The sequence below is a fragment of the Trifolium pratense genome, linkage group LG7 (genome assembly GCF_020283565.1).
Source record: "Trifolium pratense cultivar HEN17-A07 linkage group LG7, ARS_RC_1.1, whole genome shotgun sequence".
Taxonomy (NCBI): domain Eukaryota; kingdom Viridiplantae; phylum Streptophyta; class Magnoliopsida; order Fabales; family Fabaceae; genus Trifolium; species Trifolium pratense.
In genome coordinates, this window is record NC_060065.1 from 47132419 (window position 1) to 47151671 (window position 19253).

The 19253-nt window shown below is 34.0% G+C and overlaps 1 protein-coding gene and 1 non-coding gene across 3 annotated transcripts; one reads left to right on the forward strand and one right to left on the reverse strand.

Annotated features, from left to right (window-relative positions):
* The first annotated feature begins 2874 nt into the window (after window positions 1-2874).
* Window positions 2875-12569, forward strand: LOC123895477 (DNA repair protein RAD5A-like). 2 transcript variants are annotated; one of them, XM_045945838.1, is made up of 20 exons: window positions 2875-3585; window positions 3677-3810; window positions 3960-4095; window positions 4235-4288; window positions 4374-4499; window positions 4586-4737; window positions 4819-4903; window positions 5002-5271; window positions 5410-5556; window positions 5655-5810; window positions 6681-6748; window positions 7404-7526; window positions 7599-7698; window positions 7811-7923; window positions 9340-9618; window positions 9749-9949; window positions 10325-10418; window positions 10518-10589; window positions 11249-11347; window positions 11756-12569. In XM_045945838.1, exons 1-20 carry the CDS (start codon window positions 3091-3093, stop codon window positions 11876-11878), a joined length of 3027 nt encoding a protein of 1008 aa, XP_045801794.1. In that variant the 5' UTR covers window positions 2875-3090; the 3' UTR covers window positions 11879-12569. The 2 variants fall into 2 exon arrangements, with proteins under 2 accessions (XP_045801794.1, XP_045801795.1); XM_045945839.1 differs by lacking the exons at window positions 10325-10418; window positions 10518-10589; window positions 11249-11347; window positions 11756-12569 and having other exon boundaries at window positions 2953-3585; window positions 9340-9614; window positions 9749-9950.
* Window positions 12570-18220: 5651 nt separating this feature from the next.
* TRNAP-AGG lies at window positions 18221-18292 on the reverse strand. The gene has a single exon. It is a non-coding gene; the product is annotated as a tRNA-Pro (tRNA).
* Window positions 18293-19253: the final 961 nt, after the last annotated feature.

Sequence of the window (19253 nt, forward strand, 5' to 3'; positions counted from 1 at the left end):
ATTACATTGTTCTACCACGTCATATTAAATCTTACATGGTCTAGGTTTGTTTATGGTTAACCCTAATCCACTTAACTAATGAGATTCTTTCATTTAGACACGTCAGCAAGTTACATCCAATTACATTGCTCTACCATGTCACGACCACTTCCAATTTTATGAAATAACATTTATATATCTTTTTTCACTTTTATTCTAATAGCTATAAATATGTAATCTCTCCCACCCACCATATAACTATTTGCTAATCTCTCCCAACCACCATATAACTAATTGCTCTTGTTAAGCAATCGTTAAAAGGTATGTTGGATCGTATTGTTAATTCAGAGGAGTACCTGTATCTCAACATAATGAAACTTAAGTATAACACATATTATATCAAAATTGATATAAGTTATGTAAGTTTCTATTTGTTTATTTATTATTTTGTGCATTTTATATTGTTTAGCGTCATTGCTAAACATCAAAGCAAAAAAAATTATTAATTTTTTTTCTTTTTTCATATGATATTCTAAACTTTAAATCCATATCATCTAATTTTAACCGAACAATCATAATTTGTCTAACTATCTTAACCTAACCTGTTGCTTGCATAAATTTCTGCATACATATGATATGTGTACATGTTGGCGCATTAGTATCTTATGCGTGCTACCTCTGAAATTGTTGTCACTATATAAACTCTTGGTTTGTCGGTTTTTAATTACAATTTTTACTCAAAGTTCTCATTTTTCTTTCTCTTTCTTCAAGTCTTACCTAAAATCAACTTTCAACTCAATCATAATGGTAATGTATATCCATTTCAATCATAGTGCTAAGTTTAATTATTATTTTTTATTTATTTATCTTATTACATTTTTTTTGTCTCTAAAGATATAATATACGTCCCTTGGTTGAAAAAATTGTTGGCAATCACCACATTTTTCACAGCATGTGAAGTGCACTCCAACAAGTCCAATAAACAGTGGAACAAGTTGTCCGCTCTTTACTGGATTTGTTGGAATGCATTTCACATGCTGTGAAAAATGTGGTGATTGCCAACAATTTTTCCAACCAAGGGATATACACATCATATCCTAAGAGACAAAAAAATTGTAATAAAAAAATAAAAATAATTAAACTTAATGGTGCAATTGAAATGAATATACATTACCATTCTGATTGAGTTGAAAGTTGATTTTGGACAAGACTTGAAGAAGGATAAAGAAATATGAGAACTTTGAGTAAAGATGGTGATTAGGAACTAACAATGCAAACGTTTATATAGTGACAACGATTCTAGAGGTAACCCATATAAGATAATACGCGCCATCGGGTACAGAAATCATTTATATGCATAAATTTATGCAAGCACACAAGTTAAGATAGTCACCCAAATTATGATTGTTCGATTTATAAATTTTTTTTAATGTTTTGATGTATTTTGTTCTTATAAAAATAATCTGAGAGTACACATCATAAGAAATTCAGAAGTAACCACAATTTTAATGCTGAGTTTTTAACTGATAAAATTAAAGAGAATATAAGATAATTGTTTTGTGACAAGGAGATTGAGGATGAGTTTCACGTGTTCCTTAACTGTATAGTAGCTCGTGACAGTTGGTGTGCAACTAGTCTTTCTTCAGTCTTACATAACTTGTACCAGCAAACTGATGCTATGGATCATATTTTTGCTTTGTGCAGCAACGAGAATAGTGATACTGTGGGAAGAGTGGTTATGTTACTCTGGAGTATTTGGCACAATCGTAATTATAAAATTTGGAATGACAATGTCCAGATGTCGAGCCAAATCGGAAGACATGCATTTGATGCTTGGAATAATTGGTACACAGTTCATAAACTACAACGTAACTATGTGAGTATGACTACAAAACCAGGTCTATTACAGTGGGTAAAACCAAATCCAGGCTGGGTTACTAGCTCTTGGAAAACCTCGTTGGGATTGTGTTTTCGTGATGATAATGGTTAGTTCATGGCTGGTATGACGCAATGACAGCAGTCTGTGATTTCAACTTTAGAGGGAAAAACATGAGCATTACTGTTAGCTATGAAAGAAGCTAAACATAGAGGATTAGATCGAGTTCAATTTGAAAGTGATTCAAATGTGTTGGTTGATGCTATTAACATGAAGCTTAGAGGCAATTATGAGTTTCTTTCAATTGTTCACGATATTGTTATTTTTATGTCATCTTTTATAAACTTAGAGGTTAAGTTTGTTAGGAGGCAAACAAATTCGGTTGCCCATACTATTGCTAGGGCGGCCAATTCTTAGACTATCTTCCATAAATTTGAGATTTTTCCCTAAACATTTGATAGTTAATGAAATGCATTAAGTTTTTGTTTGATTAAAAAAAATTGTTTTGTAGTTTAATTAATATTTAAAAAACATGTCAGCAAAAACATTGACAAAAATGTTGTTTAGAAAAAAAATTATATATGATAAATTAAAATAATAATAAAAATTTAAAATAACTATTTCATTAATAAAAAATATAAAAGAAAACAAAGAGAATAAACATATAAATTTTGTTCATAACAATAAAATAGTTTTATTAATTTAATAAATTCCAAATATTAGTCCAACTCATCAAATTAAATTGGCTATTTCATTGTGAAAACGAACTCTTAAGTTGTCGTGAAATGTCGTGAAATATTAGTGCAAGCAGCCTAGTGAGTATACTGACTGAAAAATTCACTTTATGGACTGTCTTAGATTCGAACTCGAATTTCTGCACATATAGTGTGATGTTCCTACTAACTAAACTAAGTTCGATTACTATCTAGTTTATGCAACTAGTCAACTATATAAAAAAAAAATTTACATTTTAGATTAATTACAATATTATTGTATCTAGACAATAATGTAGTCTAGATACATCAACTCATTAAAAAAAAATTCTTACTGTATAGGATTAATGAACGAATTGGATATGGCGGGAATGGAAGACAAATAGTCACGCGCCTTTCACGAGAAACTCACCGCGCCTCTTTCGTAATTTATAATTTACGAATTTTAAATTTTCTTCTTCTTTTTCCCAATTCAAAACCCTTTAACGCTAAATTAGGAAATTTCTAGGGTTAGGGTTTCAAATGGGAAGCAAGGTCACCGATCCCAATCTCTCCACCGTCCGATCCATCGTCGGTTCCGAATTCTCCGACATGGACATCATCAGAGCTCTACACATGGCCAAAAACGACGTCACTGCCGCCATTAACATCATCTTCGATACCAATACTCCTAAATTCAAACCCACTCGCATAATTAGTAAACAACAAGTTTCTTCTCCGAAATCATCTCCACGCGCCGTCACCACCAGCTCCAAGAAAAACAACGCTGATGTAGAAAATAAGAAATGTTCCGTTGCGACTGAGTTGGATTCAGAATCCGTTGATTGGTGGTTCGTTGGTTCCGGTGATGTGGCAGGGCTGTCGACGTGTAAAGGAAGGAGTATAAAGTCTGGTGATAAAGTTATTTTCAAATTTCCAACTAAAAAGGTTTCTGTTTCGCCGTCTCCGGGTAAGGGTTTTGGTCGAGCAGCGAGTTGTTCGGAGATAGTTCGATTTTCTAATGAACAAGATTGGGAGGTAATTTATAATTGCGCAAAATGGTAAATTTAGATTGGGTTGTTTTGTGTAATTCAATTTTGTGATTTAATTGATGTATTTTTTTGGGTAGATTGGTAGAATACCGAATGAATGGGCTCGATGTTTGTTGCCGCTGGTGCGAGATAATAAGGTTAGGGTTGAAGGGAAATGTGAATTTGCGCCTAATGTTTTGGGCATCATGGATAATATCAATTTGTCGATCAGGTATATATGAGTTTTGCGAAAAGCTAATTGGCTTGCCACACCATGTTGTTTACTAGTTACAGTGTTTGTTTGAAGTTTGTGTTTATGAAATTCTATGGTTTATGGTTAATTTTACTGGACGGTAAATAAAAAAAAAGTGTCTGTTTCAGTGTTTTCATCAATAGGTCAATGTTTGTTAAGCATCACCATGTTTCTCTTAAGGATGCTACAAGTTCAACCGATGAATCAGTGTTTCATCCTCTTCCAGCCCTGTTTCGATTGCTTGGCCTGAGCCCTTTCAAGAAGGTGGTTGTTGGGTCTCTTTTATATCTTTGGTATATTCAGTCTATATTGTTTGGTTTTCTTGCTGCAGGTGGCAAACTTGCTTGTAAGTCTTAAGTAAGTTGTACTAGAATATTGACTTGCATCATTGCTTATTTTTTAGGCAGAGTTAACTCCTGGTGATTTCTATTCCAACAAGCGCCCTTTCAGTCAAACGGTAAAAAGGTTACTGATATAATTGCTTCAGACCACGTCTTAACTAGCATGGTTGTTTTCTTTAACAGAAGGGGTTTTCTCTTCAGGTAACATCACTACATGCCAAGTCTGAGCGTCCTTCTCAAAATGGTCATGAGAATGAAAATGAGGACCCTGTTTCCGAGTTTGATCTTGATAACATTGTTGGTGTTGCATCAAGCTCAGAGTTAGAGGTGCTGCATTTTAAGAGTAACATGTGTTTTACAAAAATTATGCTTATAAATGATGTAATGAATGCTAACCTGAATGTTTTGTTCAGGAAATGGACCCCCCTGAAAATCTTCTTTGTGAACTGCGACCCTATCAAAAACAGGCTCTTCATTGGATGATTCAGATGGAGAAGGGACGGTCAAGGGACGAGACTACAACAACCCTTCATCCATGTTGGGAGGCATATCGCCTGGCTGACAAGTATGTGCCTCTTGTTGTTTGACATACACAGAAAAAACCCATGAATGGTTCTGATGTAGTAGTTGTGCTTGTGCTTTTTAGGAGGGAGCTTGTTGTTTATTTAAATGCATTTTCTGGTGAAGCCACAACGGAATTTCCTAGCACCCTAGAAATGGCCAGAGGAGGAGTACGTTTTAAGTAGTTAACTCTGAATTATTTTGTTGTTTCCACATACTTTTCAATGTTTGTAAATTGTAATGGGATTATTTTATTTTGAAATTGAAGATTTTGGCAGATGCTATGGGACTTGGAAAGACTGTAATGACCATATCCCTTCTCATTGCCCATTCCGGAAGGGGTGGATCGTTAGGCAGTCAACCCGCAACTCAGTCATTTATTGAAGGTGGTGATACTGGTACAGTTCCCAAATTTTCAATCATTCCAAAGAAGGCAACCAAATTTACTGGATTTGATAAACTGACAAAGCAAAACACTTCTTTATCAAGTGGTGGCAACTTGATAATATGTCCCATGACTCTTCTTGGGCAGTGGAAGGTATTAACAATGTGTAGCTATCTGGTTACTGCATTTCTTTACTTGAAAGTCTTTATTACATTTGTATTCAAATTGTGGGATATATAGAGTAATTTAAACGCTCTCTTTCCAGTTCTGAACATTTGACAATTTCTCCAGGCAGAGATTGAAACTCATGTGCACCCTGGGTCCCTGTCTCTATATGTTCATTACGGACAAAGTAGGCCCAAAGATGCAAAAAGTCTAGCTCAATGCGATGTTGTAATTACTACATATGGAACTATGGCCTCTGAATTTTCCAGTGAGGTAATTGCAAATCTGTCTACTCTTATAGTTTTCCGCCTATTTGCTTCATTTCTTAAATCTTATCAACTGATGCATCCTTTTATGTTTCTTATGTACAGAATGCAGAGAATAATGGTGGACTCTTCTCCATTCGTTGGTTCAGAGTGGTTCTTGACGAGGCACATACTATAAAATCTTCTAAAAGCCAAGTTTCTATGGCAGCATCTGCTCTAATTGCTGACAATCGCTGGTGTCTTACTGGGACTCCAATCCAGGTGAATCATTATATTACGAGTCGTACCCTTATACCATATTCTATACCATATTCTTTTTTGTATGTATGTATTAAATCCAGGATGAGAATTTTCGTCCAGATTTTTAGAAGTCCACTATGTGATGCATTAACTCGATATACCAGGAATCTTCAATTAATGCTAGGGTTATATTGTATGATTAAACTTACAAATCTTTAGTCAACCTTGACAGTACCCTATGGTTTCCATATTTGGGCTGTATAATTATAATCTGCTCTGAATTGCGGTTATATTCCCATCTTGCATTTTGATTTCTGTTTTACTTTCATTTATTATTTATGTTTTATCCTAATACTGTGAGTTGAGCTTTATGTTCAAGTATGAGAACATTTAGTTTGTCATGCAAATTTGCCTTCCAATGCTGGCAAACCCTTAAATGTGTTTGGGTAAGCTTTGTTGCTGTTCTTTTTTCAATTCCAAAAGTGGATTTGGTTTACTTTTTTTTTTTTCTTTTTCTTTTCGGAAAGTTAAAAAATATCAGCTCTGGGATTATTTAGTGACTTCCAAATGAGTCGGTAGTTAGACACTTACAGTCCAGAGGAGGGAAGGTGCTCTTGAATTCATCCACTTCTCTATTCTTACTGTGGTTAAATTGATCAGAGGATTCATGAATGATGATACTAGGGTTCAAGGCCCTAATTTTATTCATTCATTTCAAAATTTTCATCCTTACCAGTTGATTCTCAGTTCTTCAGAGTTTTCTTGCAATCCTATTTGTATTTGTATTGAATATTAGTTCACTTAATTTTGGTTTGTCATCAGTCTCATGACAGAAGATATAGTCATATAGTTTTTATGCTTTTCTGACATTGAGTCGTTTTTTATCTACAGAACAATCTTGAGGATGTTTACAGCCTTCTTCGCTTTCTGAGAATAGAGCCTTGGGGTCATTGGGCCTGGTAAAATTTCTTTCTTCTTAGTGTTGGCTATTGTAACTCTAATTGATTTATGTCCAAAATCCAATATTTTTTTCTGTGCTTCCTCATTTTTCATTATTTTTGGAAGGTAAATTTCAGGCTTTGATGTTTAGTTATGATTTTTTTGGTTATATATGTTTACACTGAACTTTGTATTCCCTTTATCGAATATAATCTATATTATACTTTATCTCATATTCTAGGGAAGTTTTAGCTCTCAAATATTTCCTTCTGAGGATTGATGCAAATGAAAGCAGTAACAAGACTAGTACATAAAATTTTATTGGGAATTATAAGCTTAATATTAAGACTACTGGGCACTGTTCTGGCTCTCTTACTTTACTTTTCAAGCCTCTGTTGGTTGATGATGATGTCATGATAGAATCTGTTGGTAAAGACGGAGGATATCACAGTACCTTGTGATTTATTTGGGTTTTTATGATAATAATGTTTTCCAGTTAAAATTTGCCTAACATAACTGGAGTATGAAATTGTCCTGGATGTTATGAATGCTTAGCATTGTCATCGAATGCAAATCACTTACTTCTTCTCTGTTAATTACTTTGGTTATTTAATCTTAAGTGGGCATGTTGTGGCTGGAAAGCTGGACTCTGAAGATTTTTCTTGTTTGATCCAGGTGGAACAAGCTTATTCAGAAACCATTTGAGGGTGGTGATGAGAGAGGATTGAAATTAGTTCAGTCCATTTTGAAGCCTATCATGTTGAGGAGAACCAAGCATAGCACAGATCGAGAGGGCAAGTTAGTAAACTGATTAAGTATTCGTGTTGTTTTAACATCTAATATATACTGTTAACCCATTATTTGTTGCAGGCCTATACTAGTTCTCCCTCCCGCCGATATGCAGATAATTTACTGTGATCCCACAGAAGCTGAAAAGGACTTCTATGAGGCCCTATTCAAAAGATCTAAGGTTTTATTTTCTTCTTAAAAATGTAAACTGTAATCTATATTTAAAATTTTCATATTACTCTTGGCACTGAAAAAGGTCACATTGATCAAACTTGTTGGTGAACTTTATGCAGGTAAAGTTTGATAAGTTTGTTGAGCAAGGACGCATTCTTCATAATTATGCTTCAATACTAGAGCTACTTTTACGTCTTCGGCAATGTTGTGACCATCCATTTCTCGTAATGAGGTGCGGTGTCTTACATTTCTGTTATATACTTGATGGTTATAGTGAAAATGTGCTGCCGGTGTAAATTGTCGTAACTTTAAGCATCTGGTCTGGTCAATTGGCTTTCAGGAAGGAACAGTTCATGAACGTAATTAACATGATCTTACTTTCTTACATGTTCTGACCAACATAATGCAATTTATAAGCTAATCCGAGTTGGTTTTAGTTAGGTTTTTTTTCCTGAAGAAAATCCGGGAACGTTCTCAATAAGAAACATAATTTTTTTTATAAACATCAAGTTCTGAAATATACTATATGGTGGTTACAGTTTCAAAGTTGATTTTGAGATATTTTATAGCGAACTTCAGCTCTAATTAAACTGATCAGAGATATCAGGTTTACAAAATAATGACAAAATGCTGAGTGATGGTATCAGGGAGGCTGAAAAGCAAAATGATAGCTGTGAAGTACCTTGTCATATTGATCTAAATGTCGATCTTCTTTCTCATTTCAACAAAATCTTGTTACTTTCTGAAATTGAAGCATATTAAGGAGGGAAATTACTGAAAAATCAAAATACTTTTGGTGCTAATCATATTTGGAAGGCCATAGATTTTTAAGGTGGAACTATAAGTCAGTACTTTGATTCTTAACAGGATTGAATATAATATTGTGTTGTGCACCATTTGGATTAGTTTTTTGCTTAGGACTAAAGTATATGGTTCTTAACTTGTGATGTTGAAATTCTGAAACTGATGGAATCTTGAGAGAGAGAGAGAGAGAGAGAGAGAGAGAGAGAGAGAGAGAGAATGGTAAAAGAAATTTGGTATTTGAGTTGCTGAAGAATGATAGAGTGCAAGAATTATTTATTGGAAACTGATGAAGTTTATCACAGATCTGTTGCAGTAGAACAATCTTATTACAGTTATAATTTATAACTAACATCTGTCAAATAAGCTCTGACGGTTAGAGCAACATAAGACTTAGAGGTGAATTAGACAAAGGAATTTGATTACACATGTTACTGAATGTGAGCTAGGAATGAGAAAGGATTACAGAGCAAGTGGTCCTCCCACCCTGTTCTCATCACCCTTGTGCATGGCTTTCTTGATTGGTGGCCCTTGCTTATTTGATTTTGCATTGTGGGCTCATGACTCATCACAAACTTTGTTTTCTTGAACACAAAGTTATACATAGTCAGGTGTTTCCTTGCATCTGATACTATTCAGGAATGGGTACATCACATAGGATGATTTTCTTGGCCTTGCTTGATGCTATTTCACTTTTGATGTTTCTCGGGAACTTTGTTTAACACAAAATTTGATGTAAAAGCACTCTTGTGATGAAATTCTCTTTGACCCTTGCATCATTTACTTGTTGGCTTATGAAGCCTTACTTTTTCTGTCATGGTGACAATTGATTTTTTTATTTTTTTAGTCGAGGTGATACTCAAGAATTTTCCGATCTAAGCAAACTAGCTAAGCGCTTCCTTAGAGGAACCGGTAATGCTTCAGAAGGTGAAGTAAAAGATGCAGTCTCACGAGCTTATGTTGAAGAAGTTGTGGAAGAGTTGCGTAATGGAGAGCAGGGAGAGTGTCCAATATGTCTTGAAGCATTTGAAGATGCCGTGTTGACACCATGTGCTCACCGCCTTTGCCGGGAATGCCTCTTGGCAAGTTGGCGAAATTCTAGCTCTGGCTTATGTCCTGTTTGTAGGTATTTTTAAGTTCACCTGTTAGAATTTTGTATATCTTTTATTTAACTTGAAGATTGTTTTTCATTGCAGTAGTATAATACATGTGGTTATAGTGCATACTCCCAGTCCTAACAATATTATTTTTAACAGGAAAACAATCAGCAAGCAGGACCTTATCACCGCCCCTACTGAGAGTCGATTTCAGGTTGATATCGAGAAGAACTGGGTAGAGTCATGCAAGATAACTGGTCTTTTGAATGAACTTGAAAATCTTCGCTCATCGGGATCTAAGAGCATAGTTTTTAGCCAGTGGACTGCTTTTCTAGACCTCTTGCAGATTCCCTTTACTAGGTAAGATTCTTTGCTGGTTTAATCGTTTTTTAGGAATAACATGGGAGGATTTGAGTGAATGTGAAATCTTAAAAAGAACTGTTCCCATAGAGAGTCATGGTTTTCTACGTTGTGTTTTAATTATTCTATTGAAGTTTTATTGAAGTTTATTTTAAACTTTAGTGATTTCTGTAATCTTGTGACATGCTTTATTTGTTCCCTTCTGCGTCATGCTTGACATTGGTTTGGTTTACTGTTGAATCAGGGTGGTCTGGCCCAGTTTTTAAAACTATGATTATATGCGTAGTTTTTTAATCGTTTTTGATTCATTTTGGTGATTAACAATGATACCAGAGATTCATTAATCATTATCTTTGTGTTATCATCTTTGTCCAGGAATAAAATATCATTTGTTCGACTTGATGGGACATTGAATTTGCAGCAGCGTGAAAAAGTTATCAAACAATTCTCAGAAGACAGCGACATACAGGTATTAACATATTTTTTCATGTTTGTCTGTTACCTAGTCAGTATATAGCGAACTGTTTCAATGCATTGACTAACCATCCATAGTTATTTCTTGCACCAGGTGTTGTTGATGTCACTAAAAGCTGGCGGAGTGGGTATAAATCTAACAGCAGCTTCCAATGCTTTTGTCATGGTACGTGCATATCAGTTTCTGTTGCTTAAACTGACATGTATTTGTCTAGCTTCAGGTTTTTTAACATAGGGTAAACGAAGTATTTGAATTTATTGAATGAGAAAAAAAGAGCACATATGGTGAAACCATGTGTTTCAACCACACAATGAACTCTCTTTATAGGCTTCAACGCAAATAATAAAATAAGTACAGAATATTCTATTCTTATTTACACGATATATGATGCGATATGCCAATCCTATACAATAAAGTAAATACAAGGATCCTAATCTTATTTTCAATAGGATTCTTTCGAGATTTTCTAAAAAGGTTTCAGTTGATACTTGATAGAACCCCTGCCTTTGATTAATTTGAAGCTGGTAGATAAATTAACGCAACAATGCAAATTTAAGTTATTATACCCACAATATTTATATTGGTTTACATATAAATTTACAGTTTTTTGTAATCCAAATAGTTGGTTGTTTTAGTTATGCAATGCATAGGGAGGAGCAATGAATCTTATATAGGAGCATTAAGTATTCAGATATTGATGCAGCAGAATATGTTTATGAATAACCAACCTAACTGATGGGACAAATATTACTATAACTATTGATATTCATAAAGTTGTCTTTTTAAAAGTAATTTTGATAGGGATAGTTTGTCAATATGAACAGGACCCATGGTGGAATCCAGCTGTTGAAGAACAAGCTGTTATGCGCATTCATCGCATTGGACAAACAAAGAAGGTGGCCATCAAACGGTTTATTGTGAAGGTATATTTAAATCCCAATTTTTGGAAATCATACTTACATTGTAACATAGGTTTATTATTATATACTTTAAATTGGACCTTCTTAATTGCTTCACTGGGTACGAGGAATCTGGTAGTGAACTAGTGAAGTTTGGGTAGGGTAGTGAACTAGTTGAGCTGAAAATTTTCTTTTCGCATCTGAATATTTCATTTATAATTATTAACTTGTTTAGTTGAAGGGTTCAAATTTTAATTAGAGCGGTGCTTGCTCATGAGCCTGATATATGAGATCGTTAATTACGTGAGGTTTTTTTTTTTGGAAAAGGATTACGCGAGGTTGTTAACATGTCAGTTTTGGTGCATATCACCAAATAACGCGACTTTATTGATTCGGATAAGGCATTATTTATTCTTATCTTTCGCATTGCAGGGGACAGTAGAGCAGAGAATGGAGGCAGTGCAAGCACGCAAACAACGAATGATTTCTGGTGCCTTGACTGACCAGGAAGTTCGATCTGCACGGATTGAGGAGTTGAAGATGCTTTTTACATAGACCAATGAGATAGTGAAAAAATTGTGTTCTGTTACTTGCACCATGCGCCTTCGTCATTTTGCATCACATGGTTTCCTTTTTGCAAGTGCTTGTGTGCTTCTTAGGTGGGCACATGAGCTAGGGAGAGGTGAAGTTTTGAAAGGGAAGGAATGGCGGGGGTACTTATTTTCCCTTGTTTTAACGTTTTTTACAAGTTAAAATAATACAAGGGGAACTCCCAACTCTTATATGCGACTTGAAAATAAAGCCGAGGGAAGGGACAAATTTTAGTAAAAAAAAAGGGAAGGGATAAATTACTATGTACCTTTGTTATTCATCAACTATTCAATTTATGCTTTACTCACAATCTGGAGGGGAGGAATTCTTGAGCTTTGAAAGGAGGATAAGATGAGATCATCTGTTCTATCTTAAATTCTTATGGGTCATTTCTCCCTTTCTAACATTTATTCAAACACTACATTGTAATTAGGGTTCACTAACTGTACAGTAGTCTGAACTATCTAGTCATGGAGAACATTGTGATTCCACTGTAATACTAAGTAGTATGTTCACTTGCAGAATTTGCCATAGTGGCATCAGATGAGATTTTTGTTGTGGTTCGCGTTGTGCTTTTTTAATATTTTTGTAATAGTTTATATTTGTGTATGAGTATCAACATTCTGATTCACAGATGAAGTTTCAATTTTTTTTTTCTCAATATTTATTGGTTAATTTTATTATATACTGTATATTTTTTACCATTGGATGCAGGTCATGGGATCTTATATTTTCTCACTTGAAAAATCAAAAGCTTCGATCTATGCTAGTAGTATGAAGCAGGAATCCAAATTCCAATACATGTGAATCCAATATTTTTTTCTCTCTTGTTAACACTTATCTTACTCAAAATGATAATCAGATACATAAAAAATTGAAAAAAATAGAATAATTACTTATAAGTTAATTTTATCCCTTTTTACCTTAAAATTCAAAATTGATAACCAGTATTATATTAGCCTAGTAAAAAAATTATATACTCCCTTATAAATCAGACACACGCATATTGCTAATTACACCCCAAAAGAATTTTCAGTTTTAACAGTTATTGATCGGGGCAGTTTTCAGTTATGGTGGCAGTTGATTAGTTAGAATTAGTTATAACTTGTAACTAGTTAGTTACATTTCTTTCTTAACTCTCTTACACTACAAATATCTCTGAGTTCACATTCCAATACTTTCTTGGTAATTTTCTTGTTAATTGTAGCATAGAAAGGTTTCTTTAATGGAGGAGGATCAGAATGAAACTGAGCCACCAAATAGCGATCCATTGTTGAACCAGCAAACTCCAGAAATTGGTAATGTTAATGATTCTGCATTGAGTTCTTTGAATTTTGAATATAGTTCTTGGTAATTTTCATATATGTCCCTTCAAAAATATATTCCCCTAATGTTTGTTTGATACTTGATTATGGTGAAGGTGGAAGTTTAGCAGAAACATCTCAGGAAAGTTTCCATCATGTCGTAAATTTGAATACTGGCCAGGTATAACATGCAGTTTCCTGATATATATTATGTGTGAAACCATGCAACTAGGAATTCAATATATATAGTCTTGGAATTAATTGTTTTGCAGGATGTGATGGCGAGTTTATATGAAATTTCTGCGCATTATCGTAGGGATGTTTGCGTACTTTGTGCTGCAGGTGCTGTATCAAGCGTTGTCCTTCGTTCTTCACTTGGTACTTTCACTAGACGCGAGGTACATAAATTCGACTTAATTCTGTCGATCACGATGGTTGGATTACTCAAGATATTTGACTTTAATCATATTTATATCTTAGTAATTGGTCGACGATGTAAAGAGTTTCACACTAATAATAGATATACATGCAGGGTCACTTTGAGATAATGTCTTTAACTCCGACAGATAAACCGGGTAGCTTTTTCGCTTCATTTGCTGATACTAATACTGGAAGGGTTTTCGGAGGTGTTGTCGTCGGTTCACTCATAGCTTCTGGTCCTCTTCATGTATGCATCTAACTATCATGACGTATATGTACAGTTTCACTTATGGTATATACAAATTAAATCCTTAACGTATATAATTAGTTTACTAACGTATATGCAGCTTAATGTGTCCGATTTCAAGCAATCTAAGGAAATTCTGAAAAAAACTCAGCTAATTCTTCTGCATCTGGTAATTCGGGTTCAGAAGTTCATAGAATGTTATTAACAGGCGAATCGAGCGGCTCTTCATCATTAAAGACATCTGAACCTTTGCCAACAGAAACAACTGATCATGATACACTACCAGCTGGAGGAGGGGTATCAGATAATGTCAGCATTAATCCTGCAAATGCTCAGAACATGAACTCTGCTTCTCAAAATCAATGAGATTCTGTAAATAATTAGAAATTTAATTCCAATGTCATGAATATATTTCATCTGTTAGATCTTTTTTATCATCTGTTTCTAGCTCATTGTTGAGGAAAACATGCATATACTATATATATATATATATATATATATGGGGTTTTCTAACTTAGACCCTAGTTAGGTCTAAGTTAGCAAGGTGCACCTTTTCAATTGGACCAAAATACCCATTCTTTTAATTTTTGAAAGAATAGAGCAATAGGGGCATTTCTGTAATTTTACATAAAAAAAAAAAATACTGACACGCGCCCCCACCTTCTTAAAAATTAATAGACGTGGATCCAGTGTCGCGCGCGTACGGAAGGACCATGGTTACAGACCGTTGATTTCCATCAGACAGCCAAGATGTGATCTCATTAAGGCTGTCTGATTGATCAGACAGCCCAGATCATCCTACCATCTTGTCTGCGCCACACTAGATTATACGCTGGAGAGAGAAAATTTTACTTTTGAAAAAGGCAGCCACGTGTCAGCATATGAATGGGTCTGCGTGATTTTTTCCATTTTATGCTTTAAACTCGATTATTTCGTCGTAAATTAATTTTTTATTTTTTAATTTTTATACCAAAATTCATAATTTTTTTTTCTCTACAAATAGAGACTTGGTTTGTTTGATTTGGACACCGAAAAAAAAAACGCAATTTTTCACTACTTTAAACTCGATTATTTCGTCGTAAATTAATTTTTTATTTTTTATACCAAAATTCATAATTTTTTTTCCTACAAATAGAGATTTGGTTCGTTCGATTTGGACACCGAAAAAAAAAACGCAATTTTTCACTACCTTAAATGAGATAAAACGATAATTAAAAACTAATGTTTGCTTCTGAAACCATTTATCTGGTACAATGGTTTCAGAGAGTTGTAATCTGAAACCATTTTGCTGGTAGAATGGTTTCAGTAAGTTGATTATTAGTTATTTGCTTCTGAAACCATTTAGCTTGTAGAATGGTTGCACATAGTTGTATTCTGAAACCATTTTACTGGTAGAATGGTTTCAGTGAGTAATTTATTAATTGTGTTTGCTTCTGAAACCATTTATCTGGTACAATGGTTTCAGAGAGTTGTAATCTGAAACCATTTTGCTGGTAGAATGATTTCAGTAAGTAGATTATTAGTTATTTGCTTCTGAAACCATTTACCTTGTAGAATGGTTGCACATAGTTGTATTCTGAAACCATTTTACTGGTAGAATGGTTTCAGTGAGTAATTTATTAATTGTGTTTGCTTCTGAAACCATTTATCTGGTAGAATGGTTTCAGAGAGTTGTAAACTGAAACCATTTTGCTGGTAAAATGGTTTCAGTAAGTTGATTATTAGTTATTTGATGAGATTAAGGTAGTGAAAAATTGAGTTTTTTTTTCTGTGTCCAAATCAAACGAACCAAGTCTCTATTTGTAGAGAAAAAAAAATTATGAATTTTGGTATAAAAAATAAAAAATAAAAAATTAATTTACGACGAAATAATCGAGTTTAAAGTAGTGAAAAATTGCGTTTTTTTTTCGGTGTCCAAATCAAACAAACCAAGTCTCTATTTGTAGAGAAAAAAAAATTATGAATTTTGGTATAAAAATTAAAAAATAAAAAATTAATTTACGACGAAATAATCGAGTTTAAAGTATAAAATGAAAAAAAATTAACGCAGCCAATTAAAATGTGACACGTGGCCTTTCCTTTTTAAAAGCTTTCTCTCTCCGCGTGTGGCCTTCACCCACGCGCGCCTGTCGGCGCGTGTGATGCACGCGCTTGGCTTTTGTCAAATAACGCGCTGCCACGTGTCCTGGGGGGGAAAAAAGAAGTGGGGGGTGCGTGTACTGTTGCGTAAAATTACAGAAATGCCCCTGTTGCTCTATTCTTCCAAAAAAATAAAAAATGGGTATTTTTGTCCAACTCAAAAGGTGCACCTTGCTAATTTAGACCCAACTGGGTCTAAATTAGCAGCCCTATATATATATATATATATATATATATATATATATATATATATATATATATATATATATATATATATATATATATATATATATATATATAGGGGTTTGCTAACTCAGACCTCACTTTGGACAAAAAAACCTTGACATTTAGTTATTTTACACTAGAAAATTGAGGGTTAATTAGGTAAATTTTATTAAATGTTGGTGCACTCATTTGCTAATTTACACCCACTTAATTATAAATATATGCAATCTAAATAAACAACATAGGAAATAAAAAAATGACAACTTAAGAAAACATGTTACTAAACTTTGAAAACATGCACCTTGCTAACTTAGGTCTTCATGTTAAAACATCAAATCAGTTTTACTAAACTACCCTTGACTTGAAACTATATTAAAATAGTAAAAATGAGTGTTTTGGTCTAAAGTGAAAAGGTGCACCTTGCTAACTTAGACCTTCATGTTTTTAGGTGGGTCTAAGTTAGCAAATCCTATGATAAGATTTCTTTCCTTCAAATTTTAGTCACTATTTTTTTTTGTTACCATGATATTGGTACGCACACAAGGTGGGTTATCCCCTCCCAACCAAATTTTCTCCATATGCATGAGCTAGAAATCGAACCTCTGACCACATGCTTAAGGGGATCAAGATCCTTACCACTTGAATCAATTAAATAAATAAATCAAATGATAAAAACTATATTGATTAAGAAACATAAAAGAGTTAGTAAAAAAAAGAAAAGAAACATAAAACAGATGCAATAAGTTCATATATATATATATATATATATATATATATATATATTATTGGTTCTATAAAATGTTACATTAATTGACTATTTCTACATATTTCTCGTGCGTTCCATGCGTTACTATTTTTGCCCTTCTGCTACTTAAGTAGCGGACGTTATAAAAATGAAAATATTTGTAAATGTTGTCCACTACTTAAGTAGCGGACATTATAAAAAAAAATATGGTAGGATGTTTTCGGGGAGAAGATTAGGGAAGGTTTGTTACAGTTTGGTTGCACCTTCAGCAAGTTAGTACCTATCAAAGTAGTGGTTGCTATAAAAATGCGATTTTGAACTTTTCAAATAATAAATAAAAATAATAAAAATTAATTTACTACTTTTTTTTTTACAATAAAAAACTCATATCATTTCATTATTCAATAAAGGAGTAATACAAAAAGGTAACGTCTCACAAATATAGCGACTAGACCAAGAAATGGCCGCCCGAGCAAGAATGTGAGCAACCATATTCGCTTGTCGCTTTATAAACTTCACCACAAAGTTTGGATTAAACATCATTACATTTTTAATGTCACAAATAAGAGAATTGAACTCTGAAGTACCACCACGTAAGTTGTGAATTCCACCACATTCTTCGAATCCGTCTCAAAGATGCCGTGTGTGATGCCTCTGTCCTTCACCTCTTTCATCGCTTCAAGTACTGCAAGCGCTTCACCTTCAATTATAGAACATTTACCTTCATTCCAAAAAGTTCCAGCCTTCACAAAACTTCCCGTGTGGTCTCTCAAACACCAACCAACTCTTGTTTTACTCGTTATAGAAACCTGCATCGGCGTTGCATTTATACCATCCCGTAGGCGGTTTTTGCCATGTTAAAACCTGTTGTTGCTGCTGCGCCTGGCCTTTGTTGCCATTGAGTCTGCACCGAGTATCATTCACACCAGAGCTGCCTAGCTTTGAACCCAAGCTTCGTCCCGCTTCCGTCGAACCATTCCAAACCTTATCATTTCGGTTGTTCCATAAGACCCATAGCAGTACCGCAAACAGTCCTGCAGTATCTCTATCCATGTCATGACAGATGGATTTAATCACATCATGAGCTCACACCTGTGATGTGAGGATGCTTCAAGGTTTTAAGGATAACGAGTATATATTAATGTGTACTTGCATTTACATTTATTAAAAAAATAAGGAAGATGAGATCTTGGTATCCATAAAATAAAATATAATTAAGAAGAAAAGGGGCATTCCGAGAATTGAACTCGGGACCTCTCGCACCCTAAGCGAGAATCATACCACTAGACCAAATGCCCTTTCTTGAACAGATTTGAAAACTGTTGAATCAATCAATAGCATTTGCTGTCTGTGTCATTTAGAATTCCAAGCAATTTTAGGTCTTGCTTATTTTTTTTGGTTTAATTAATCTATTGGTCCCTTAAAGACATTTTAGGTTTCACAATAGTCCCTTAAAGAAAAAAAATGCTCAGATTGGTCCCTTAAAGAAAAAAACGTCCGGATTGGTCCCTTAAAGACATATATAACTGTCATATTGGTCTTTTCCGTTAAATTTTAACTCCAAATATAACAAAAAATTCCAATGGTTAAAATTTTAAAAATTAATAAGGTTTTTGGTAGATCACTTACACCTAATGGCATCCACAATCCAGTCAATTAAAACTAACGTTTTTTGTAAAAAATTGACAGAAAGGACCAATTGAGAAACATATGTGTCTTTAAGGGACCAATCCGGACCTTTTTTTCTTTAAGGGACCATTGTGAAACCTAAAATGTTTTTAAGGGATCAAAAGACTAATTAAGCCAATTTTTTTTGTTAAATCATTAAAGATAAATTGTCCCTTCTTCTCTACTTTCGAAAAGTGTTAAATATTTTTTTTTCTATGTAATCTACTCCATTCGGTCTTAGATATAAGGAAAAATCAAAATTTATTTAGTTCAAATACATTTTAATTTTTGCTAATATTTAAGATCAGATAGAGTACATCTAAAGTGCTCTTCGTTCTATAGAGCACATATCTACTCCATCCCTCTCAAAACAATTGATTTAGTTGATCAAGTCACACATTTTTTTTTTTGAAAACTTGGTGTCCACCCTAGGACCGACTAATCCAAGGGGATCAATCCTATCGTCCACTTGCAAGGACCTCATTTAAAGCCAGAGTATCTTTTTTACTCTGAATGGACTAGCCCACCAAAATTGACACCAAAGGGAATCGAACCCAAAACCTTTAGAGGAGCATACTCCAAGGATCCAAA

What these genes read in the sequence shown, in the direction of transcription:
- LOC123895477 (XM_045945838.1), top strand. Translation starts at nt 3,091, where the DNA reads ATGGGAAGCAAGGTCACCGATCCCAATCTCTCCACCGTCCGATCCATC. An exon ending in GCCTGAGCCCTTTCAAGAAG is followed by an intron (nt 4,096 to 4,234) that starts GTGGTTGTTGGG and finishes CTTATTTTTTAG; the next exon opens with GCAGAGTTAACTCCTGGTGA. An exon ending in CATCAAGCTCAGAGTTAGAG is followed by an intron (nt 4,500 to 4,585) that starts GTGCTGCATTTT and finishes TGTTTTGTTCAG; the next exon opens with GAAATGGACCCCCCTGAAAA.